Source organism: Phycodurus eques, chromosome 6 (genome assembly GCF_024500275.1).
Source record: "Phycodurus eques isolate BA_2022a chromosome 6, UOR_Pequ_1.1, whole genome shotgun sequence".
In the NCBI taxonomy this organism is placed as follows: Eukaryota; Metazoa; Chordata; class Actinopteri; order Syngnathiformes; family Syngnathidae; genus Phycodurus; species Phycodurus eques.
In genome coordinates this window covers 31,972,330-31,997,592 of record NC_084530.1, presented here as the reverse complement: position 1 = coordinate 31,997,592, position 25,263 = coordinate 31,972,330, and the positions used below count along the sequence as shown (strand labels likewise).

Genomic DNA, 25,263 nt, shown 5'->3' with positions numbered 1-25,263 from the left:
TAATCCACCTGCGTGGTTCTACCTCCGCTCTTGTAGGTCACTCTATGTTCGTGCCTCTTCTGGAAAAAAGTGTTCAGCTATTTGCATCCTTTTTGCAAAGTCTACCACCATCTGTCCCTCCAAGTTCCTTTTGTGGAGGCCGTACTTACCCATCACTTCTTCATCACCCCTATTTCCTTCACCAACATGTCCATTACAATCTGCACCAATCATGACTCACTCTCTGTCTGGGATCCTCAGAACTACTTCGTCTAGCTCCGTCCAGAATCTCTTTCACCTCTAGGTCACATCCTACCTGTGGGGCATAGCCACTAATCACATTATACATAACACGCTCAATTTCAAGTTTCAGCCTGATCACTCGTTCTGATACTCTTTTCACCTCCAAGACATTCTTAGCCAACTCTTCTTTTAAAATAACCCCGACTCCATTTCTCTTCCCATCTACACCATGGTAAAATAATTTAAACCCTGGCCCTAAACTGCTAGCCTTACTGCCTTTCCACCTGGTTTCCTGGACACACAATATATCAACATTTTTCCTAATCATCATGTCAACAAAGTACCGAGATTTTCCTGTCATAGTCCCAACATTCAAAGTCCACACATTCCGTTCTAGGCTCTGTGCTTTCCTCTTCTCTTTGCCGAAGAACCCGGTTTACACCTCTCAATCGTCTTCGACCCACAATAGCTGAATTTCCACCGCCACCTTGTAGGTTAACGGCACCGGTGGCGGATGTTGTTAACCCGGACCGTAACCGATCTGGTATGGAATTCTTTGGATGAATGCTCACATTTGTTTGGCAAAATTTTAAGCCGGATACCCTTCCTGACGCAACCCTTTGCATTTGTCCAGGCCTGGGACTGGCCTAGAGTTTTCACTGGCTTGTACCCCCCATAGGGCTGCATTAAATCATTTTCAGCCTATATTTAACTGAATACACTACAAAGAAAAGATATTTAATGTTCAAACTGATAAACTTGATTGCTTTTAGCACCACTGTGTTACATCCTTTTAATAGCACCTTTTAATTCAATAAACATTTGGGAACTGAGGACACTAATTGTTGAAGCTTTGTAGGTGAAATTCTTTCCCATTCTTGCTTCATGTACAGCTTCAGCTGTTCAACAGTCCGGGGTCTCCTTTCAGCATTAATGGTGCCTTCACAGATGTGTAAGTTACCCATGCCATTGGCACTAACACAGCCCAATACCATCACAGATGCTGACTTTTGAACTTTGCGTCCATAACAGTCCGGATGGTTCTTTTCCTCTTTGGGCCGGAGGACACAACGTCCACAATTTCCAAAAACAATTTGAAATGTGGACTCGTCGGACCACAGAACACTTTTCCACTTTTCATCAGTCCATCTTGGATGAGCTCGGGCCCAGAGAAGCCGGCGGCGTTTCTGGGTGTCATAAATGGCTTTTGCTTTGCATAGTAGAGTTTCATACGGATGTGGCGCTGAACTGTATTTACTGTCATTGGTTTTCTGAAGTGTTCCTGAGCCCATGCAGTGATATCCTTTACACATTCATGTCGGTTTTTGATGCAGTGTCGCCTGAGGGATCGAAAGTCACGGGCATTCAATGTCGGTTTTCGGCCTTGCCGCTTACATGTAGTGATTTCTCCAGATTCTCTGAACTTTTTGATGATATTGTGGACGGTAGATGATGAAATCCCTAAATTCCTTGCAATTGTACGTTGAAGAACATTGTCCTTAAACTGTTGGGCTATTTTCTCACGCACTTGTTCACAAAGTGGTGAACCTTGCCTCATCTTTGCTTGTGAATGACTGAGCAATTCAGGGAAGCTCCTTTTCTACCCAATCATGGCACCCACATGTTCCCAATTAGCCTGTTCACCTGGGGGATGTTCCAAACAGGTGTTTGATGAGCAGTCCTCAACTTTCTCAGGCTTTTTTGCCACCTGTCCCAGCTTTTTTAGAACGTGTTGCAGCCATAAAATTCCAAGTTAATGATTATTTGCTAAAAACCAAGTTTATCAGTTTGAACGTTCAATATCTTGACTTTGTAGTGTTAAATTAACTGCTTTCAATTAAATATAGGTTGAACATGATTTGCAAATCATTGTATTCTGTTTTTATTTGTTTAACACAATGTCCCAACTTCATTGAAATTGGGGTTGTATGATTTCCTGTACTTTGAGGTTGCACCACCAAGTCTCTTTCTCTCCTTTCCTGCCCGAAGATACACCAAGTACTCTCCTGCCTGTCTCTCTGATCACCTTGGCTGTAGTGGTCCAGTCTTCTGGCAGCACTCTGTGCTTTCCTCTTCTCTTCCTGCCGAAGAACCCGCTTTACACATCTCCTTCGTCTTCGACCCATCATAGCTGAATTTCCACCGGCACCCTGTAGGTTAACGTTGCCGGGGGTGGACGTTGTTAACCCGGGCCACGACCGATCCGGTATGGAATTCTTTAGCTGAACGCCCATATTTTTTTTGGCAAAGTTTTAAGCGAGATGCCCTTCCTGACGCAACCCTCTGCATTTATCCGGGCTTGGGACTGGCCTACAGTTTGCACTGGCTTGTGCCCCCCATCGGGTTGCATTAATTGAATCGCAATCTAAAGAATCAACATTTAATTGAATTGTAATCCAATTGAATCCAAACCTAAAGAAGCAAAATCAAATCGCAACCTACAGAATCAAAATCATATTGAATCGCAAACAAAAGAATCAAAACCAGATTGAATCGCTAACCCTAAATTGAATTGACTTGCAAGCCAAACAAATTGCAAACTAAAGAACTGAAATGGAATCGAATTGTGAGGCTCTTAACAATGTCACCACGCTGCGTGGGAGCATGCCGCTACATTTTGGTTCCTTACACACTGTACGTGCTTCTCGTGGCGTCAGCGAGGTGTTCAAGACGTACAATGTGGCGATTGACTACCCGACGGCGGGCATGCTGATCTGGAACTTTGGCGCAGTGGGCATGGCGTGCGTCCACTGGAAGGGTCCGCTGCCGCTGCAACAGGCCTACCTGATCGCCATCAGCGCGCTCATGGCGCTCGTCTTCATCAAGTACCTGCCCGAGTGGTCGGCATGGGTCATCCTGGGAGCAATCTCCGTCTATGGTGAGCAAACGGCAAGCTCACAGCATGATGCTACGCTAACGAGGCCTTGGTGGTTTCCGCAGACTTGGTGGCCGTCCTGAGTCCAAAGGGTCCGCTGAGGGTGCTTGTGGAGACAGCACAAGAACGCAACGAGCCCATTTTCCCCGCCCTCATCTACTCATGTGAGTGCTCGCCGAGTGTAGTCATTCATGTGCTACGAGGACCACTAGTGCTACATACGCGAGTTAGCTCTAGTGCTACGCAAAATTACTTATTTCTCATAAGATCATGACGTTTTCTTAAACGATCTCTTGTCCCCTAAAAAAAAAAATACTTTTTAAAAATAACTAAAAATAACTTCTTTTTTTTTTTAAATACATTTTAACTTTTACAGTAATGTTTGGGTCATGAAAATACATTATTTCTTGAAAAATATGGGGGGTTTCATAAAAATAAGATCCACCCATTTTCTGAGCCGCTTGTCCTCATTTGGGTCGCGGGCGTGCTGGAGCTTATCCCAGCTATCATCGGGCAGGAGGCAGGGTACACCCTGAACTGGTTGCCAGCCAATCGCAGGGCACATATAAACGAACAACCATTCACAGTCACAGTGAGCCTCCAGTGTTGCTGAATTAAATCAATTCTGCAAGGAAGAGTGGGCCAAAATATCTCCACAGAGATGTGAAAGACTCATTGCCAGTTCTCGAAAATGCTTGATTTCAGTTGTTGCTGTTGAGGATGGTCCAACCAGTTCTTAGGATAAGGAGCCTATTACTTTTTCACACAGGACCAGGTAACTTTGAATAGTTTTTTTCCTTAATCAATGAAATCGCCATTTAAAAACAGCGTTTTCATTTCACTTTGGATATATTTGTCTGATATTTACATTTGTTTAATTATCTTAAACATTATAGTGGGGAAACTATGCAAAAATATAAGAATTTGAGAAGGGGGCCAATACTTTTTCACGGCACTGTCCGTACATATTGTATGTACATACTGTATACATTGCATGTTCAGTTGGTCGTGTTGAATTGAATTATTTATGTACTTTTTTTTTCTTTTTTAATTGTCCTGCATACTTTGCAAACAGACCCGAAAAAAAGGCTGCTGGCCCTGATGGTCTCCACCACTTCTTTTTAAAAATTGTGAATAAATGTTCCTACGTTTAAGCACAGTGTTAATGTTCAAACTGTGTAATGTTACAGTGGCTTTTCAATGTACATTTTAGGAATAAAAGCTCTGCCTTGGTTTTTATGAACACTTAGGCCTATTAGCTACTGTATGGTAAAGTCGGTCAGTATGGTGCTACTTGGAGAGCTAACCCTATTTTTTTGAGGCGCTACGGTGTCAAAGGTTTGAGAACTGCTGACCGTGTCAGCGAATAATCAACTTGTGACGAGCGTTCTTGGTGTGCATGCAGCTGCCATGGCGTGGACGTTGGGGATGGCGAGCCCCGCGGACAGCGAGCCGGGAAGTCGGACAGGTGGGCGCCCACGGCAAAGTGTTGCTAGAAACTGTCGCAGTTTGTCGTGAACCATTGCTGTGTATGACAGATGAGGAGGAGGCGGAGCCAAGCGGGGAGGGGGTGGCGGCGGAGAGACGGCACTCGCTGGAGGGAGATGAGCAGGAGGAGCGTGAGTGTCGACAATCAGCTGCCTTCCTTCGCGAGTATGACGTGTGCCGTGACGCGTGTCGTTGACGCCTGTAGTGCTGTGTCGTGACGCGCGTCGTGACGCGTCGCGAAGCGCGTCGCGAAGCGCGTCGTCAGACGTCGTCAGGCGCGTCGCGAAGCGCGTGGTGACGCGCGTCGTCAGACGTCGTCAGGCGCGTCGTGAAGCCTGTCGTGCCGCGTCCTGGCGCCTGTCGCGTCAAGCGCGTGTCTTGAAGCATGTCGTGGCACGTGTTGTGGCGTGTCCTGGCAGTTGTCGTGGTGCGTCCTGGAACTTGTCGTGGCGCGTGTCGTGAAGCGTTTCATAACGCGTGTCGTTTGTTGTGACGCGTTTCGTGATGTGTGTCATGGCGCGTCGTGAAGCGTGACGTGTTGTGACGCGTGTCGTGACACGTGGTGTCATATGTGTATGTCTTGCCACAGGAGGCGTGAAGCTAGGCCTCGGCGACTTCATCTTCTACAGCGTCCTGGTGGGCAAAGCGTCGGCCAGCGGAGGCGACTGGAACACCACCATCGCCTGCTTTGTTGCTATCTTGATTGTAAGACCGGAATAATATGGATCTGACACGATTTTTTTAAACTTTCTATTTCAACAGCACAAAACAGTACATATCAAATATGGTCTTACATTGTATTTTATGGTATATACTAATTGCAACCTAAATAATCGATTTGAATGGCAGCCAAAAGAATCAAAATTGAATTGAATCACATGTTCAAAATCTAATCACAACCTAAAGAATCAAATCACAACCGAAATAATCGAAATTGCATTAAATTGCAACCTTTAGAATTGAAATTGAATGACAACCTAAAGAATCAAAACCTAATTGAATTGCAACTCCAAGAATTTAAATCCTATTGAATGGCAGCCTCCATCGATCCATCCATTTTCTACCGCTTATCCGAGGTCGGGTCGCGGGGGCAGTAGCTTAAGCAAGGACGCCCAGACTTCCCTCTCCCCTGCCACTTCCTTCAGCTATTCTGGGGGGGATCCCGAGGCGTTCCCAGGCCAGCCGAAAGACGTAGTCTCTCCAGTGGGATGTCTAGATGTCTAGTCTAGTCCCTGCATTCTTTTACTACGAAGCCACACTGTTGTGAAGAATGTGGTTTGGCATTGTCTTGCTGAAAATAAGCAGGGGCGTCCATGAAAAAGACGTTGCTTGGATGGCAGCATATGTTTCTCCAAAACCTGTATGTACCTTTCAGCATTAATGGTGCCTTCACAGTGCCTTCACAGATGTGTAAGTTACCCATGCCATTGGCACTAACACAGCCCAATACCATCACAGATGCTGGCTTTTGAACTTTGCCCGTCCATAACAGTCCGGATGGTTCTTTTCCTCTTTTGCCCAGAGGACACGACGCCCACAGTTTCCAAAAACAATTTGAAATGTGGACTCGGCGGACCACAGAACACTTTTCCACTTTGCGTCAGTCCATCTTAGATGAGCTCCGGCCCAGAGAAGCCGGCGGCGTTTCTGGGTGCTGTTGATAACTGCCTTTCCATTTTTCATCCTCTTTAATGCCTTTCCAACTTACCGCTTACTAATCATTGCTACTTCCTGGTCCACCACACTTGCCTCTTTTACTCTTATTTCTCTCTGATTTCCTCATTCATCAACTCCTCAAAGTATTCTGTCCATCTCTATCCTTAATCACCCTAATCTGCTGCACATCCTTCCCATCTCTATCTCTCTGTCTGGCCAACCTCTAGCGATCTTTTCTCCTTCTTTAGTGTCCAACCTGGCATACATATCATCATATGCCTCTTTTTTGGCCTTTGCTCACTCTACCTTCACCATACGTCGCATCTTCATGTATTCCTTTCTCCTCTCCTCAGTCCTCTGTGTCACAATTCTTCTTCGCTAACTTCTTTGCTTGTATGATTTCCTGTACTTTGAGGTTCCATCACCAAGTCTCCTCCTTTTTCCTACCAGAAGGTACTCTCCTGCCTGTCTCTCTGATCACCTTGGGTGTAGTGGACCAGTCTTCTGGAAGCTCCTCCTGTCCACCGAGAGCCTGTCTCACCTCTTCCTGAAAAGCCGCTCAACACTCGTCCTGTCTTAGCTTCCACCAAATGGTTCTCTGCTCTGCCTTTGTCTTCCTAATCTTCCTCCCCACCACCAGAGTCATCTTACACACCACCATCCTATGCTGTATAGCCACACTCTCCCCTACCACGACCTTTCAGTCAGTAACCTCCTTCAGATGACATCGTCTGCACAAGAAGCAATCCACCTGTGTGCTTCTACCTCCGCTCTTGTCGGTCACCCTATGTTCCTGCCTCTTCTGGAAAAAAAGTGTTCACTGCAGCCATTTCCATCCGTTTTGTCCCTCCAAGTTCCTTTCCTGGATGCCATACTTACCCATCACTTCTTCATCACTCCTATTTCCTTCACCAACATGTCCATTACAATCTGCACCAATCATGACTGTCTCTCTGTCTGGGATGCTCAGAACTACTTCCAAAATTTCTTTCACCTCTTGGTCACATCCTACCTGTGGGGCATAGCCACCAATTACATTATACAAAACACCCTCAATTTCAAGTTTCAGCCTCATCACTCGATCTGATACTCTTTTCACCGCCAAGACATTCTTAGCCAACTCTTGCTTTAAAATCACCCCTACTCCATTTCTCTTCCCATGTAAACCATAGTAAAATAATTTGAACCCTGCCCCTAAACTTCTAGCCTTAGTGCCTTTCCACCTGTTCTCCTGGACACACAATATATCAACCTTTCTCCTAATCAGCATGTCAACCAACTGCTGAGATTTTCCTATCACAGTCCCAACATTCAAAGTCGCCACATTCAGTTCTAGGCTCTGTGCTTTTGCTCTTCTCTTTCTGCCGAAGAACCCGCTTTCCACCTTTCCTTCGCTTAATTGCACCCATGTGAGTTGCACAATTTACATGCGTCAGACTCTGCGGATACAAGTGCATAAATGATCCAAATTACTCATTAAAGCCATTACACTCTTGTCTTTATACCAGTGGTTCTCAACTGGTGGGTTGCCAAACTTTAACTGGGAAAAAAAGGAAAATGACCACGCTTTCATTTTGAAGGGCTCGGAATGCCTGCTATTTACACTCTTAGACGTAGGTGGCGACGATGCCTTGTAATGCTAATGGAATCCTACCAGTTTACAGATTGAAGAAGAGCTACGGTTTGGTTTCAATATGGTAATTAGTATTGACAATGGCGAAACGCAGGTACGACACAGTATGAAAAATATGATTTTTTTATATCGAGGACAAAAAATGTGAACGACCTCAGTGTTTTTGTGCAGTGAAGTATTGCCACAAGAGAGCATGAACCCATCTGAACTCAGGAGGCATTCAGAAACAAAAACACCGTTCTCACAAAGATAAAACTTATGATTACTTTCAAAGAAGACGTTCAGACCTGAGGACATCACTAAAGTGTCAAAGCAGGAACAGGCACTCCGTGCGTCATCCGAAGTGGCACATCATATTGCCGAGTTCAAGAAGCCACGCACAACTCCCATAGATACGGTGAGGCAGGTGTTTGATCAATCCACAACAGATAAACTGAAAATGATCCCTCTTTCAAACGACACTAGAAGTTGGCCAATTAAAGATATGTCGGATTACGTCAAACAACAAACCACAGCCCGAGTTAAAGCAAATGATTATTTCGCGTTCCAAATGGACAAATCTACGGACAAAACAAAAAACGCCGTTTTACTTGTACGTAAAACGTGTCTGGGACTATCGGTAATGGTAATGGTACCATTGCTTCATGGAACATGTCTTCCAAGTGGTAAAACTCCATCAAACGAAGCGCAAAGAGCCCGCCATGTTTTTGAAAAACTGATCTCGGAAGTGAGCACGAAGGTGTTCAATCGTGCCGAGGTGTGCCGGCTTTCGAAGGGAAAGGTACTGTCCCGTTTTTACGAACTAGCGGCTGAAATTGCAGCCAACCCAACAACAATTTGCCTCTTGCACAGCTGTTTAGCAGCAGTGTGTGGCTCGCACACGTTGCCTCCCTTTGTGATGGGTTTGAACAATTGAACACATGAAATATGTCAATTGAACACATGAAATATGTCTATGCAGGCGAAGGGCACAACAATTTGGAGCAACATGACCTAAGTTATGCTTTCAAAAAAAAGATCACCGTGCGGGCAAGTCATGTTTCTAAAAAGCCGCTCAACATGTTCCCGAACGCCTGCCATGAGGGACAGCAGCTGGAAAAAGGCAGCTCAAGAAAACAATCATGTAGCATCTGAATGAACCACTGAAGCGGTTAAACCACTAGTTTCCTTAGAAACGGAGGGATGACGAGTGGATTGGCAGCCCCTTTGGAGTCGACACGGAAAGCGTCACGTTGCCCGGCAACCAGGAGAGCAAACCAAATTCACTCAACTAAGCCTCTCCCTGCTGTGGTGACTGAATATCCTCCGCTTTGGCACAGCATATTGATGCGAGTGTGGCTTCTCCGCTCGGGTTCAGCTGAAGAGACGGGGCAGTGAGCATGACCCCACAGTTGCCTGCCGATGCCCTACTCTGACACTCTTATCAGGAGCAAAAAACATCCCCAATTCTCCTATTCCTTCTGCAAAACTCTGCTCAAGGTCCAGTGTTATTTGGTATTGACCAACTGTTACGGCAGCTAATAAAAGTTCATTAAACAAAGTAAAAACATTTTTGTCCCCCCTGATAAATATTTGGAGTTTGTGGATTAAAAGCTGCTGTACCTTTATTTCCCGTTTGTGCAATGTAACTAAAGTTAGATTAAGTTTCTGTTGTGTTCTCAAGATTGACTTTTTTTTTTAAATTAACATTCAGCCACCTGAGTGTTAAAGGGAATACTTTCCTCTCAACTGTCACTACTGTTTGTTTTATCTTTAAACTTGAATTTTGTGTCTATTGGCACACTGTCATATTTTGTAATATGTCAGGTTTAAACTGCAACATTTTCATTAAATGAGATGTTGAAATAAGGAGTGACGGTGGGTCCCGAAGCCTGACAAGCTGAGAACCATCGTAATAATGGTAAAGACGTGCCATTGTTCATACATATTCCTTCGTATGTCAGAAATAAACAGCATTTATTTTGCTGTCTGCTATTGTGTGACTGCAAAATGGCTGCCTTATCACAGATCCCTCTGGTGTATTGCAACAACATCATGACTCACTCTCCGGTGGCGTTGAGTGACGTTTGCAAAACAAGCAAAAAAAGGAACTCTTCGGACACTAAGATGCATTTGTGTTTGTTTTCATGGAAAAGGCAAATTCAACAATTGGAGAAAAATCTGTAATATCCACGAATGGCATTAGCATAGTCACAAAACGCAAATCATGAAACTTCATTCGGGACACCTAACGATCACGACATTTTGGCAATAAAAGTTTGAAAAATATTACTTGAGAATTATTGTTTTTGCTAGAAACAATTCTGACCGCCTTATCGTGGTGGAGGGGTTTGTGTGTCCCAATGATCCGAGGAGCTAAGTTGTCTGGGGCTTCACGCCCCTGGTAGGGTCACCCATGGCAAAGAGGTCCTAGGGGAGGGACCAGACAAAGCACAGCTCCAAAAACCCCAATGAAGAATAAATCAAATGGATCTAGGTTTCCCTTGCCCGGACGCGGGTCACCGGGGCCCCCCTCTGGAGCCGTGCCTGGAGAGGTGGGGCTCGAGGCGAGCGCCTGGTGGCCAGGCCTGCACCAAAGGGGCCCGGCCAGGCACAGCCCGAAGGGGTAACGTGGGTCCCCCTTCCCATGGGCTCACCACCTGTGGGAGCGGACATAGGGGTCGGGTGCAGTGTGAGCTGGGCGGTGGCCGAAGGCGGGGACCTTGGTGATCCGATCTGACGTGGAATGTCACCTCTCTGGCAGGGAGTGAGCCCGAGTTGGTGTGTGAGGTTGAGAAGTTCCGACTAGATATAGTCGGACTCGCCTCCACACACAGCTTGGGCTCTGGTACCAGTCCTTTTGAGAGGGGTTGGACTCTTTTCCACTCTAGAGTTGCCCATGGTAATAGGCGCCGAGCAGGTGTGGGTATACTTATTGCTCCCCGGCTCGGTGCCTGTACGTTGGGGTTCACCCCGTTGGATGAGAGGGGAGCATCCCTCAGCCTTCGGGTGGGGAGACGGGTCATGACTGTTGTTTGTGAAACAGCAGTTCAGAGTACCCACCCTTTTTGGACTTCTGGAGACCTGGAAGGGAATGATTGGGAGGAACAGCCCCCCCGATCAAAACCCGTGTGGTGTTCTGTTATTGGATTTCTGTGCTCACTGTGGATTGTCCATAACAAACTCCATGTTCAAGCATAAGGATGTACACACGTGCACTTGGCACCCGGACACCCTAGGTCGCCGTTCGATGATCGACTTTGTGGTCGTGTCATCGGACTTGCGGCCGCATGTCTTGGACACTCGGATGAGGAGAGAGGCGGAGCTGTCAACTGATCACCACCTGGTGGTGAGTTGGCTCCGATGGTGGAGGAATATGCCGGTCTGATCCGGCAGGCCCAAACGTATTGTGAGGGTCTGCTGGGAACGTCTGGCAGAATACCCTGTCAGAAGGAGTTTCAACTCCCAGCTCCGACAGCAATTCACCCACGTCCTGGGGGAGGCGGGTGACATTGAGTCCGAGTGGACCATGTTCCGCGGCTCCATTGCTGAGGCCGCCGACCGGAGCTGTGGCCGTAAGGTGGTCGGTGCCTGTCGTGGCGGCAATCCCCGAACCCGTTGGTGGACACCAACGGTGAGGGATGCCGTCAAGCTGAAGAAGGAGTCCTATCAGGCCTTTTTGGCCTGTGAGACTCCTGAGGCAGCTGATGGGAACCGGCAGGCCAAGCGGAATGCAGCTTTGGTGGTCGCTGAGGCAAAAACTCGGGCGTGGGAGGAGTTCAGTGAGGCCATGGAGAACAACTTCTGGACGGCTTTGAGGAAATTCTGGTCCACCATCTGGCGTCTCAGGAAGAAGAAGCAGTGCACCATCAACACCGTGTATAGTGGGGATGGGGCATTGCTGACCTCGACTCGGGACGTTGTCCGTCGGTGGGGAGAATACTTCGAAGACCTCCTCAATTCCGCCAACACGCCTTCCAGTGAGGAAGCAGGGTCTGGGTTCTCTGAGGCAGGCTCTCCTATCTCTGGGGTTGAGGTCACCAAAGTGGTTAAAAAGCAAGGCCCCCGGGGTTGGATGGGATTTTCCAGGAGTTCCTAAAGGCTCTGGATGTTGTGGGGCTGTCCTGGTTGACACGCCTCTGCAACATCGCGTGGACCTCGGGGACAGTTCCTCTGGATTGGCAGACTGGGGTGGTGGACCGGAGGGTGTGTTCCAACTACAGGGGATCATATTCCTCAGCCTCCCTGGTAAGGTCTATTCAGGGGAGCTGGAGAGGAGGGTCCCTCGGGAAGTCAAATCTCAGATTCAGGAGGAGCAGCGTGGTTTTCGTCCTGGCCGTGGAACAGTGGACCAGCTCTTCACCCTCAGCAGGGTCCTCGAGGGTGCATGGGAGTCTAGTCTACCAGTCTACATGTGTTTTGTGGACTTGGAGAAGGCGTTCGACCGTGTCCGTCGTGGAGTCATGTGGGGGGGTGCTTCAGGAGTTTGGGGTACCGAACCCCCTGATACGGGCTGTTCGGTCCCTGTTCGACCAGTGTCAGAGTTTGATCCGCATTGCTGGCAGTAAGTCTGAATCGTTTCCGGTGAGAGTTGGACTCCGCCAAGGCTGCCCTTTGTCACCGATCCTGTTCATAACTTTTGTGGACAGAATTTCTATGCGCAGCATCTTTGCTTTTTGCAGATGATGTGGTTCCGTTGGCTTCATCAGGCCGTGATCTCCAACTCTCACTGGAGCGGTTCGCAACAGAGTGTGAAGCGGCTGGGATGAGAATCAGCACCTCTAAATGTGAGACCATGGTCCTCAGTCGGAAAAGGGTGGAGTTCCCTCTCTAGGTCGGGAATGAGATCCTTCCCCAAGTGGAGGAGTTCAAATATCTTGGGGTCTTGTTCACGAGTGAGGGAAGAATGGAACGGGAGATCGACAGGCGGATCAGTGCAGCGTCTGCAGTGATGCAGACTATTTATCGGTATGTGGTGGTGAAGAAGGAGCTAAGCCGAAAGACGAAGCTCTCTATTTACCAGTCGATCTACATTCCTACCCTCACCTATGGTCACAAGCTGTGGGTCGTGACCAAAAGAACAAGATCCTTGATACAAGCGGCCGAAATGAGTTTCTTCCGCAGGGTCTCCGGGCTCTCCATTAGAGAGAGGGTGAGAAGCTCGGTCATTCGGGAGGGGCTCAGAGTAGAGACGAGCCAGATGAGGTGGCTCGGGCATCTGTTTAGGATGCCTCCCTGGTGAGGTGTTCCGGGCACGTCCACCGGGAGGAGACCCTGGGGACGACTCAGGATACGCCGGCGAGACTAAGTCTCTCGGCTTGCCTGGGAACGCCTCGGGATCCCCTCGGAAGAGCTGGAAGAAGTGGCTGGGGAAAGGGAAGTCTGGACTTCGCTACTAAAGCTACTGCCACCGTGACCTGACCTCGGATAAGCGGAAGAAAATGGATGGATGGATGAATTCTGACCTTATGATGGATAACAACTGCCAAGGCGGCACGCTGGTTAGCACGTCTGCCTCACAGTTCCGAGGTCCCAGGTTCAAATCTGGCCTTGCCAGTGTGGAGTTTGCATGTTCTCCCCGCGGGTTTTCCCCGAGCACTCCGCTTTCCTCCCACATCCCAAAAACATGCGCGGTAGGCTGGTTGAAGACTCTAAACTGTCCGTAGGTGTGAGTGTGAAGGGTTGTTTGTCTATGTGTGCCCTGCGATTGGCTGGCGACCAGTTAGGGTGTACCCCGCCTCCCGCCCAGAGTCAGCTGGGATAGGCCCCAGCACGCCCGCGTGAGGAGAAGCGGTATGGAAAATGGATGGATGGAACAACTGCCAGTAATTTGAATAATCATCAGTCAAATGAATTGATTTTCAAAAGGAAATGTTATTGATCAAATTATATGAAAATGAGCACTATAGCAAACAATTCAACTGAGTACAAAATAAAGATGGAAACGTGCGAGGGATATAACACTGTAAGATACAAAAAAGAAACACCTGATATATTACTTAGTACATTTTAACCAATCAATCACTTTATTTCTATATCATTTTTCTTCCATTAAAATGGAGCACAGTGTTTTACACAATAAAAGCAAGAAAAACAAACAAGCCCACTGACACACCCCAAATATAACTAATTTGTCACTGATGGAAATCGTTAGAACAATAGTCTTGAATGAGAGTGTTTTTTTATGGCCTTTTTGTCTTTTTTTTTTGTCCATTTGCAAAGATAAAATTTGTCAAGTAGACATAAGAGGAGGGCTGCAGCTAACAATTATTTTAAGAATCGATTCGTCTGTCAGACTTTTTTCGATTAATTGGATGAGAAAAAATGTAATTTTCATCCCTTCATTCAAAAACAGGACATAATTTCGAATTGACTGCAGAAAATGCACAAAAGATTTATTCAGTTCCTGGTTTAGTCTGTATCGTCCGTCATAAAATTGTCAAAAATGCTGTATTGTTGTTTTCAAAAGTAAAAACTGATATTTCTCAGCACGGTGTACTAGTTGTGAGCACATCTTTTTCTGAGATTTCTGAGATTCCGCGTTTGCGCTTCAGCTTCCTCCTGCATTAAACAACATAAACATTAATGATAACAAAACAGAAAAGACCACACAAACCATTTATTAATATACAATTTCTTTTGTCTTCATTGGCATATTTGCTATTGGAGTAATCCGAAAGTCGTCATTACTTTAATTATTATGGTACTCGTATGAAGTTACTGGCCCCCCACCCTACACACACGGGTAACTGTATGGGAATACATTTTTAAAATAGAACCCAAAGCCTAGCGATTCATGGATTCCATGAAAAAAACAAAACAAGCTTCAAGGGTGGAATTGCTGAATGTTTTGGATGTTTATTGGTAATCAAAAAAAAAAAAAAAAGTATTTTGCTCAAGCCAAAATGTTTTGCCCATTTTTCCTTTCAGGGTCTGTGCATGACACTGCTGCTGCTGGCCATCTTCAAGAAGGCACTGCCGGCGTTGCCCATTTCTATTACCTTTGGACTCATCTTCTACTTCTCCACAGACTTCCTGGTGCAGCCCTTCATGGACCGCCTGTCCGCGCATCAGTTTTACATCTGAAGTAACTCACCACACTTTGACCTCAAAAAGCTGTTTTTCCAAAAGGATTTTAGTGTTGCTTTGAGATGACGCTCACACCTTTAACTCATTCACCGATAGCCGCTTTCATTGCAGTTCCCCATATTGACAGCTGTTGGACGGAGCCACAGAATTGAATCGCAACCAAACAAATCGAAGACGATTTGCAATCTGAAGAATCCAATTGCATCGCAAACCGTAGAATCTAAACCTATTTGAATCACAGCTTCAAGAATTTAAATCGCAACCGAAACAACTGAATCACTATCTAAAGAATCCAAATCGAATGACAAGCTAAAGATTTGAATCAACCTCAATTGCAGCCTAAGGAATCTAAATCAAATCACAAGCTAAGAATAGAATTGAATCTCAGCTTGGGGGCAGATTCCACTTGCGAATGGAAATGTCCCGATCCAGATGGCAGTGAATGAGTTAAAGTCGGCATCGGCACGCTGTGGGCTAGCTCGTGTTAGGGGCGGGGGCCTAAGACGCAAATGTCTGTATGTTTTGACATCACGGCCAATAAAAGAGGACTCTTGGTACAAGATGAACGTGTGTGAGACATTTTATTGACAAAAAAAGTGAAAACGCTTCAATTCCGTTCGTCGAACTGTGACTTGTTCTTGAGGAGAAATGCCGCCAGGTACTCGATGGGGTTCAGAGGTCTGAAAGGAACAGAATAAAAGTCACTTCATTAGGGACACGCGCCTAATGAAAGAATTCAAGAACGAGAATGTTCCGCCAAGACAACTCCGGTTGGTGCCACCCGGCCTCACAACTTGAAAACGTGTTACTGCTGTTGTGACGCGAGGTGACCTCTGACCTCTCCTTGGCGAGCACGGCAAGGCCTTGCAGCAGGATGGGCACGACGGTCTGGTCGAGGTAGGCGCGCGTGGGCAGCGCCTGCAGGTCCACTTTCTGCTTGGCGGACGTCTTCTCCTGCTCCAGCGTCCGCTGGCCAAATTGCAAGCAAAGCATACTGGGAATTCGTGCATGCGTGCGCGTGCACTCACGTGTGGACACGTTACCTGGATGCTGTCCGTCAGGCCGAACTCCGCATGCGGGTTCTCCGACGCCTGCGCGACAACAAACAAACGATGAGGAGTGTGTGCGTTTGAAGTCTACTTCCAAATAGTCCTTTAATGCTCGCCTTCTAATCACTAAGGGACCCGTATTTCCCCGTGTACTTAAAGATGTGAAGGCGCAGTAGACGAGCCCTTCACCTGTCAATCAAATGCGCCGCAGTGTTAGGGCTTATAAATAATAATGCAGTTAGTCCGTTCTGCGGGAGACCGGCATACAACAACTCCCAGCGAATCGCTGACGTTTCTGACACGCGAGCTCCTTAGCTCGTGGGCTAGCAGATGTAATGAACAGTTATTTCCCTTAACTCTTTCTTTTGTATTAATATCTTTGATAAAATCCCAACGTTATTGCCAAGGACATATTTTGACTTTTTTTTTTTTTCCCCCCACGGGGAGGGTTAAAGGTGTGAGGTTAGGAAAAGAGAACAAAGAAAAACCGCGGACCGGGTATAACCCACCGGTCGTAGAAAAACTCTATTGCCCGGTTTTTTATTTTGGTCCAGGTGACTTTTCAATGAGTAGGCCGGAAGAAAAGTTGAACAATTTATTGGAAAATAAAGAGTTGAACAATAAGGTTGGTGAAGGTTCAGCGCTGGGCTCTCCCCCACATGGCTCAGAACAGCGTCCGTACGAAAGAGCCCGCAGAAGTTCTTGTCCGCTTGTTTTGTGGCTAAAACTGCTTCCTGTCGTGAAGTCACGCAGTCTCGGACCAATCCTATGTTGGCCTCGGTGTCTGGGTGCGTTTGGAAATTCAGTCAGGCACTCAGAGGCGGTGTGTGCTCCATTTTCTATAGCTTTACTACTAAGCGTGTTGGCAGGGATACGTCAGTACAGCCGCCATACTGAATGTGTCAGTTTTCCTTGTATCGAGTGGCACAGACACACATTGACAACGCTCTGAGGGGTGCGGAGAGGACGCCCGGATTGAACTTCCCAACGCACCCAATGTTGATTTGTTGTGTGTTTGTTGTGTTGGTGCGACCAAGTGTAATGCAATTATGTTTATAAGGCTATCTGGGTGTGTATCTGTAATGGGATGTATCAAACAAAAGTGTGTGCATCTCGTCATTTGAATCAAAGGCCTTTTCACAGTGCACTTGGCGATGCCGCGACTTTTCCATGCATCGTGCACGTGCCGAGAGAGCCTTTCGCGCTGCGACAATATTGAGGGCGGCTGATGCTCCGCGGAGCGACCTCGAAAAGAAAGAACTTCGATGTCAAGAGCGATAATGTCCTCCAATGGGTGTTTTGTGCTTTTATTTTATTTTTTAGCGGACTTGAACAAGCCTAAACTCTCCGAGGTCCCGACGAGCGCCCATTTCCTCGTTTTTCTGCAACTCGTCTGCTCCTCCTCAAAATGAGCAAGGCCAGGGCTTTCTTTTGCAAACAAAGACATGCATACCTCTTGCTGAAGTCTCCGCCGCGAGCGGGAAAACTTTCCTGTTACTTCCTAGTAGGCGTCTACATCGCATAAAAACTGATTGTGAGTTAGTTTGAATCATTTGTTTTTGTCTGAGCTGTGTCTTTGTCGGTCATGAAATGTGTTCAACGCGCTTTTCTATTGATGGGCCGGCTCCTAACGTGTTAAGTCATTTTTCTGATTCAAATTCCGTTTGTTGAATTTATTCAATACAGAATACAAAAACACATGCTCCTTTAGAATAGCCCGTGACATGACACGGGCGACGATTAGCTTCCTTAACCGTTGCAGGAGTTAATTTCACATTTAAAGTGTGGCATTTGTGCGTGTCAGAAAAACTCCACAGTTCCGAAATTCTTTCGAGTGTCTCAAGTCATTCCGGGAGAATCGGGCACCTCGACAGCACCCAAAAAAAAAAAAAAACGACAGAACAAAGCTGCAACTTAATCACCAACTTCCTTGTGAAATTACGACTTAATTGTAATTTTGTTTTTTCTTGTGCAAAATTGCAACTTCTGTTCGGTTTTCCTCAGCTGCGTCCAGTCAGGTCGGCATTGCAAACGACAACCTGTCCTCAGTTGCCTCACCTGGTGGGCTCATTAAAGTTCAACCAATATTCCTGTTCTTTGTATACTTGCTATTTTCTATTTATGGAAACAATGTATCAATCGAGAATGCAAATGATGATGACTCACGGTAGTAGTGGAATGCTCCATGGTGTGTTGTGCGTCTGTGTGCTCTGCAAACCAAACAGGATGGAGGTCATTTGGAGAGCATCAATATGATGTTGCCATTTTTGTAGCTGCTGACTTGAAGTTAGAAGAGTGACAGGCTTGACGCTCGAACGCCGCGTCAAGATTCTGTTTTATGCTTACAGAAATGTGCCCAAAAAAGAAAACGAACGTTAATCTCGCATGTTAGCTTAGCATCCCATTCAGCGATTTGCTTGAAATGTTTTAGCGGTTTCGACGACGTTCGTCGGCTGACTTTTGTGGTCGCGAAGGGGCGTGAAAGGAGGAGAAAAAGAAGGACGAAACGGAGGCGGCAGCAGCAACAACTACGGCGAAAACGAACAACAATGAACTCACCGTCCGCCATGTTTGTTGTGGGATTCTCCATTCAAATGACGCCGTTGCCTGGTGGCGTCACTGCCGATTGACACGCTCGTTTCCTGCCTGCGACCTTCAAAGTAACGTTCGTCAGGAGCGGAATCGTTCCACATTTCATATTCACAAATCCAAATTTAGTCCTTCAAAAGCTTTTTATTTTTTAGAAGGAAAGCAGACAACACACGAGCACAATATTTAAGCCAAAAAAACAAACCGAAAAAGGGTTAAAACTTCTGTTTTATGCTCTTCATGTTATGTTTTTATTGAAAATTCCCCAGCTCCTCTTTTGGATTGTTTCATGTATCCATCCATCCATTTTCTGAGGCGCTTCTCCTCACGCGGGTCGCGGGCGTGCCGGAGCCTATCCCAGCTATCATCGGGCAGGAGGCGGGGTCCACCCTGAACCGGTTGCCAGCCGATCGCAGGGCACATACAAACAAACACCCATCCGTGCTTACATTCACATCTACGGGCAATTAGGGTTAGGGTTAGTCAATAAACCTACCATGCATGTCTTTGGGATGTGGGAGGAAAGCGGAGTGCCCGGAGAAAAGCCACGCAGGCACGGGCATGCAAACTCCACACAGGCGGGGCCGGGGATTGAACCCCCGTCCTCAGAACTGTGAGGCAGACGCTCTAACCAGTCGACCACCGTGCCGCCTTGTTTTATGTATTTATGACTATATTGTCTGGTTTTTTTTCATGTATATTAATGAATAGTACGTTTTTCTATCTACCTATACATATCCACAGTGAGTATATAAAGTCTTCACACCCCTGTTCAAATGCCAGGTTTTTGTGATACAGAAAATGAGACCAGAATGAGCGCTTTCCAAACTTTTTCCACCATTAATGTGACCTTTAACGTGTACAACTCCATTGGGAAAAAATCTTTTTGAGAAGGCAACTAAAAACATACAAGTTACATAATGTGGTTGCACAAGTGCACACACCCACTTGTAACTGAGATGTGGATGTGTTCAAAATTAACCGATCGGATTCAAGCTCGGCACACACCTGCCACCGTTTAAAGTGCCTCTGATTAATCCCAAATTAGGTTCAGTTTTTCTAGCAGGCTTTGTGTGACATTTTTGTGGTCACATCTTCCAGCACACAGTTTGCACGGAGCTTCCACAGTGTCGGAGGGGTCTCGTTGTTCAAAGCTGAAGAGTACAAAATAACAAGACAAGACGGCCAGTCGTCGACAAGTGCAGAAAATGCGGCACAGCAATGGCAAGAACTGGACGTCTGTCCCAAATTGATGAAAAGAAAAGGCCGGCAGCAACTTTGAAGGCGTTGTCCTGGCCATGGGGCAGGCTGGCAAGATGGAAGTCTTATCTCACAAAGAAAAAAAACAAACTGGAAATCCCCTGAGGAAAAGCGGTAAAGAAAATGGATGGATAGACGTCTGGGGCAATGTGCTGTGGTGTACATCGCCAAAAGAAGGGAGGCGCCCCCAGGTGGTCGCATCAGGAACCGCGGCTCTTTTTCTTCATCTGGACCTGCGGCCTTCGTCACGATGGAGGGAATTATGAACAGTTCCAAATTGCGGTCAGTGTTAGCGCAAAACCTTCACACTTCCGCTCCACAGTTAAAAACAAAAATAACCTGCAAAAGCCTACTAGAACAGCTGCACTGGCAATTTAAAATAGTTCAATCCAAATGTAAAATGTATACCCAAGTATCAATATTTAGAATTAGATTGAACGTTTAGGTATATTTAACATTTATATTTACAATTTGGATATTTAGCACACCTAAACCTGAAACATAAGTGTTAACTATATATTTCTAATTTAAATCTAACTGTAAACATTTGTGTGTGTGTGTATATATATATATATATATATATATATATATATATATATATATATATAGTCACTGATGGTGTAGTGGTACACTCGCCTGACTTTGGTGCAGGCAGCGTGGGTCAGTTTCCACTCAGTGACGGTGTGAATGTGAGTGGGAATGGTCGTCCGTGTCTACATGTGCCCTGCGACTGACTGGCGACCAGTTCAGGGTGTAGTCCGCCTTTCGCCCAAGTCAGCTGGGATAGGCTCCGGCGTCCCGTGACCCTAACCGGGATAAGCGGTGTTGAAAATGGATATATAATAGATTTAACATTTTTGTCTAACACTTAATATTTGGATTTAATCATTAAAGTTGACAAAAATTGTTGTACATGTGCAAAAAAAGTGACTCCAGAATTCACAGCAGCTTTTTCAAGAATATTTGAAGCCCAATGTGACAAAATGTTACCGTAATTTACAAACACCGACTGCCTTCCTTTAAAAAAATTAATAAATAAACACATTTCACATATAACAGGAAACTTAAAAAATAAAAATACAAACAAAGTTGCCAGCACGACATGAAGATTAAAGATTAAAAAAAAAAAAAAAAGGGTGACATTTTATGGGGTGACGACAGGTTAGCGCGTTTGCCTCACAGTTCTGAGGACCCGGGTTCAAATCCGGCCAGCCTGTGTGGAGCTTGCACCTTCTCCGCGTGCCTGTGTGGCTTTTCTTCGGGTACTCCGCTTTCCTCCCACATCCCCAAAATAGGCACGTGAGGTTGATTGAAGATGAAAAAATTGTCCACAGGTGCGAACGGTTGTTTGTTTACATGTGCCCTGCGTGCGATCAGCTGACGGCCAGTTCAGGGCGTACCCCGCCTCTCGCCCCAAGTCAGCGGGGATTGGCCCCAGCACGCCCGCCGGCCTCGCGAGGAGAAGCGGCTCGGGAAATGGACGGACGCACCAATGACTTTTCGCACCTGCGCTCAAACTCGAATTTTGTCCTCAGTGAGGGGTTGAAAGTAGAATTCAAAATTCTGGAAAACAATCAGTTTGTCATTCACACTTTCATTTATTAAATTTAAAACTTTGTGAATATAATTAGCTTCATCACACTGACCTTTCTGTTGTCATCTTTCGTCTTTGCAAAGAAATAAAAAAGAAAACAACAAACACTCAAAAGAACAATCACAAATGTCCATGCAACCTTAACTCTCCTCTCCTCTAATTGTGAAGGACGGTTTTTATTCTGAGGGTTGACTTTTATTGTGAAACTTTTTTTGTGAAGGGAGCTTTTATTCTGAAGCAGAAGATTTATTCTGAAGGTGTGCTCTGGTTCCCACCACGCATCGTCCACAAAGGTTTTGATTGGTTTCTAAGATTTAGGATTGTAGCGGCACGGTTAGCGCGTCTGCCTCACAGTGCTGGGGACCGGGGTTTAAATCCTGGCCCCACCTGTGTGGAGTTTGCATGTTCTCCCCGTGGCTGCGTGGGTTTTCTCCAGGCACTCCTGTTTCCTCCCACATCCCAAAAACATGTATGGTAGGTTAATTGAAGACTCTAAATTGCCCGTAGGTGTGAATGTGAGTGCGAGTGGTTGTTTGTTTCTATCTGCCCTGCGATTGGCTGGCAACCAGTTCAGGGTGGACCCCGCCTCCTGCCCGAGGATAGCTGGGATAGGCTCCAGCACGCATGCGACCCTTGTGAGGAGAAGCGGCTCAGAAAATGGATGGATGGATTGTGGGAGTTACAGCGCCACCTGTTGTTGTCGTATGAATCAAAACAGATGACAAAAAAATATCCATCCATTCTCTTCTCCGCTTATCACACATAAAAAAAAGGCTAAAATGTTTGAAATTTTTTTCAAAATATATATTTTTTTGGGGGATGTAGAGGTGAAAATGGTCTGGTTTTTTTTTGGGCACCAATATCTGCTTTGTTCATCTCAAGTTGTTCTTGCACGTGTGTTGAACATTTCAAACAAAATAAAAATAACGATAATTTTCGACATTTTTACCGAAATGTCAAATGTTTTTTTTTTGTCGAGATGCAGCGATGAGCAGGGCTCAGACTTCCTTTCTTGTTTTGGACGGACACGTCAGGCTTTTATTGTGAAGGGGCGGCTGCGGCGCCCCCTGTCGACGCCTGCGTGCAATCGCTGCGCGTCGTCCGCAGCGGCAGCAGCAGCATCGGCGGGCAAACCCTCAACCCCGTAAAGCCTTCAACCTAGCGGACGAGACGAGATGAGCCACTGAGCCACAGCCTATTTTAGCATCTCAGCCGGAAGAAGAGGAGGAGGAGGAGGAAGAGTGTCAGGTGCACTCGGCGATGGCGTCGGCGGCGCTGCGGCGGCCCGACTCGGCGGCGCTCGTGCGTGCTGCGTGACGAGGATTCCAGGCCGCGACGCTCGCAAACTTCCGGTGCTCAGGTGAGGCCGCAAAATGAGGGCCGCCGTCGCCTTTGTTTCATCCGACCGACCGCCCGCCCGCACCATCACGGGGGGGTGGGGTGTGTATGGGGGTGGGGGGTTGGAGGGGGTGGGGGGGGGGTCTGGTGGGGGGTGTTGGTTCTTACGTAACACGCGCAGAATACGCCGAGACGGCGAGCGTCCGCTTTGCGAGTTCGGCTTCAATCGGGCGGTTTCGGCTCGTTTCGCCTCGAACTTGCTGACGTCTGGTGATGACGTCACGTGTGGACTCAGGCCATCAATTATCTTTAAATGAAAATAATAGTAAAGCTTTGTGTTTTTTAGAAGGCATGTTAAACAGGACGCATTTTTCATCATTTGTTCATACACTGAAAACAAGTACTTAAGTTTTGGTTGCAAGTGATTACATGTTGGTAAACTGACGTCTTTTCCGAAAAAAAAAATACTGTATGTTAGTTTAACACATTTCAATCACTTGCAACCGATATACATGTTCCATTTAAGTCCAAAATTACTTTTTTTCAGTGTAACAAGTGAAAAGGGTTGTATTGACAAATATAAAGACATTTATGCAATCACAATTTGGCTTTTACGCACGTTCACAGTTAGACTGTTTCCACCATCAAACTTACCTACGTAGGAGCACGCACTTCCGAAGCAGATGCATGTCCTGCCATTTGAAACGTGGACAAAATAGGTGCAGACAGTATTTCAGTTTTTTATTGAACCAATACGTGACCGGAGCTTAATCTACATATTTCATGCCCAAATGCATGTCTAAAATATCTACTCTTGAAACAATCCAAAAAGAACCACGTATTGTGATTTTTGATCTAGATTTTTTTTTTCCCTTCTCTCTCTCCCAGTGCAGAGGGCTCTTGTGCATAGAACATTTCCATTCGAAGATGACACAAACCTCTTGAACAGCTAACCAACATGAAGTGCAAGAACTCATTCGTTCATTATTGCTTTTCCGTATCGCTTCTCCTCACGCGGGTCGCGGGCGTGCTGGAGCCTATCCCAGCCGACTGCGGGCGAGAGGCGGGCTACGCCCTGAACTGGCCGCCAGCTAATCGCAGGGTACATAAAAAATAAAACAACCATTGGCACTCACATTCACGCCTGCGGGCAATTTAGAGTCTTCAATTAACCTCGCATGCATGTTTTTGGGATGTGGGAGGAAAGCGGAGTGCCCGGAGAAAAGCCACGCAGGCACGGGGAGAACATGCGAACTCCACACAGGCGAGGTCGGATTTGAACCCACAACCTCAGACCTGTGAGGCAGTCGGTCACCGTGCCGCCGTTTTCTGGCATTTTGTTGGCAAATCTAACATTCGAAAATCTTTTTCAAAGGTTTCAAAGACCTAGAAAATGCATTTTCAATTTCCATAACTTTTTCCTTGACCTCATTGACATAACAAGGGATGGGCAAGTACCGAAACCAGGTATCGGTATCAGTATCAAGACGGTACCGACCTTATTTAAAGGTAGCGCCTTCACGGCGCTACCCGATAACAAAAAATCTGACATCTGACCTGTCCAGTAGTTGGCACTACACTGCGGTGTTTTGACACATTGGTGAATCAATCATGTGTCAGAAAGAAAGAGGAGGCAAAGGAAAGGAAGTAAGGGAGAAAGCAAGAAAGAGAAAAAGGAAGGAAAAATTAAGAAAGGAAGGTCTTTGTTCACAATTATCTGTCATTGTGTGAATTAGATTTGTATTTATCAAAAGTACTAGTGGTAGCAGTACTCTGTATCGGTGAATACTCAAGAGTGAATACCGGTACTTGTACTGGTTTTGGGCTGAAAAAAGCGGTACGTAACATCCGCAGTACGAACCGTGGCCGTACTTTTTGGCGGGAAATGCAGCTGATCGGTCTCCCCGCGTAGGTCGGCGGCGAGGATGCGGCGCTGAGCATGCTGCGAGTCCTGATCATCGCCATGGCGACCGTGGGCGGCAGCCGGGCGTGCGGCGCCCGGGACAACTGCTCGGCCGACGGCGGCTCCAAAGAGTACTGCTACTCGGCCCGCATCCGCAGCACGGTGCTGCAGGGTCTGCCCTTCGGCGGCGTGCCCACCGTGCTGGCGCTCGACTTCATGTGCTTCCTGGTCAGACCACCGCGCAAACCGACGAACCGCAAACGTCGTAACATAGACGCTACTCCTTCTTCTTCTTCTTCTTCTGCAGGTCTTGCTCTTCGTCTTTTCCATTTTACGAAAAGTGGCGTGGGACTACGGACGCCTGGCGCTCGTCACCGACGCCGACAGGTGAGCGACGTGCGTCGTGGTGTATGTCCGTTCGCATACACACAACATGTCAAAAAGTATTTTGAAGGTGATTCATCAATTCATCGATTAATCGACAACTAATCGATGATCGAATTCATTGACGACTATTTCGACAAGCGGTGTATCGTTTAGAGACCTTGTTCAACTTCAAATTGTTCCCAAGAAAGAAACACAAAAGTA

The 25,263-nt window shown here is 46.6% G+C and overlaps 3 protein-coding genes across 11 annotated transcripts in view; 2 read left to right on the top strand and 1 right to left on the bottom strand.

The window, feature by feature from the left end:
• psen2 (presenilin 2) overlaps positions 1-15,504 on the top strand; it is a 32,339-nt gene extending 16,835 nt beyond the window's left edge. For all 3 annotated transcript variants that reach the window (XM_061679448.1, XM_061679447.1, XM_061679449.1), the window contains 6 exons: positions 2,880-3,100; positions 3,163-3,261; positions 4,503-4,565; positions 4,636-4,716; positions 5,175-5,290; positions 14,784-15,504. In XM_061679448.1, coding sequence (XP_061535432.1) covers positions 2,880-3,100; positions 3,163-3,261; positions 4,503-4,565; positions 4,636-4,716; positions 5,175-5,290; positions 14,784-14,939 — 736 coding nt within the window. In that variant the 3' untranslated portion in view covers positions 14,940-15,504. The remainder of the gene's footprint in view (positions 1-2,879; positions 3,101-3,162; positions 3,262-4,502; positions 4,566-4,635; positions 4,717-5,174; positions 5,291-14,783) is intronic.
• Positions 15,505-15,506: 2 nt separating this feature from the next.
• On the bottom strand, positions 15,507-18,626 carry dpy30 (dpy-30 histone methyltransferase complex regulatory subunit). Its single transcript, XM_061679450.1, has 5 exons — positions 18,551-18,626; positions 18,158-18,201; positions 15,986-16,033; positions 15,781-15,911; positions 15,507-15,622 (listed from the first exon to the last, which is right to left on the bottom strand). Exons 1-5 carry the CDS (start codon positions 18,579-18,581, stop codon positions 15,550-15,552), a joined length of 327 nt encoding a protein of 108 aa, XP_061535434.1. The 5' UTR covers positions 18,582-18,626; the 3' UTR covers positions 15,507-15,549.
• A 3,899-nt stretch (positions 18,627-22,525) lies between these two features.
• The window catches only part of LOC133403958 (CSC1-like protein 2), a 38,393-nt gene continuing 35,655 nt past the window's right edge, over positions 22,526-25,263 (top strand). For all 7 annotated transcript variants that reach the window (XM_061679444.1, XM_061679442.1, XM_061679446.1 and 4 more), the window contains exons 1-3: positions 22,526-22,794; positions 24,685-24,903; positions 24,983-25,062. In XM_061679444.1, coding sequence (XP_061535428.1) covers positions 24,712-24,903; positions 24,983-25,062 — 272 coding nt within the window. In that variant the 5' untranslated portion in view covers positions 22,526-22,794; positions 24,685-24,711. The remainder of the gene's footprint in view (positions 22,795-24,684; positions 24,904-24,982; positions 25,063-25,263) is intronic.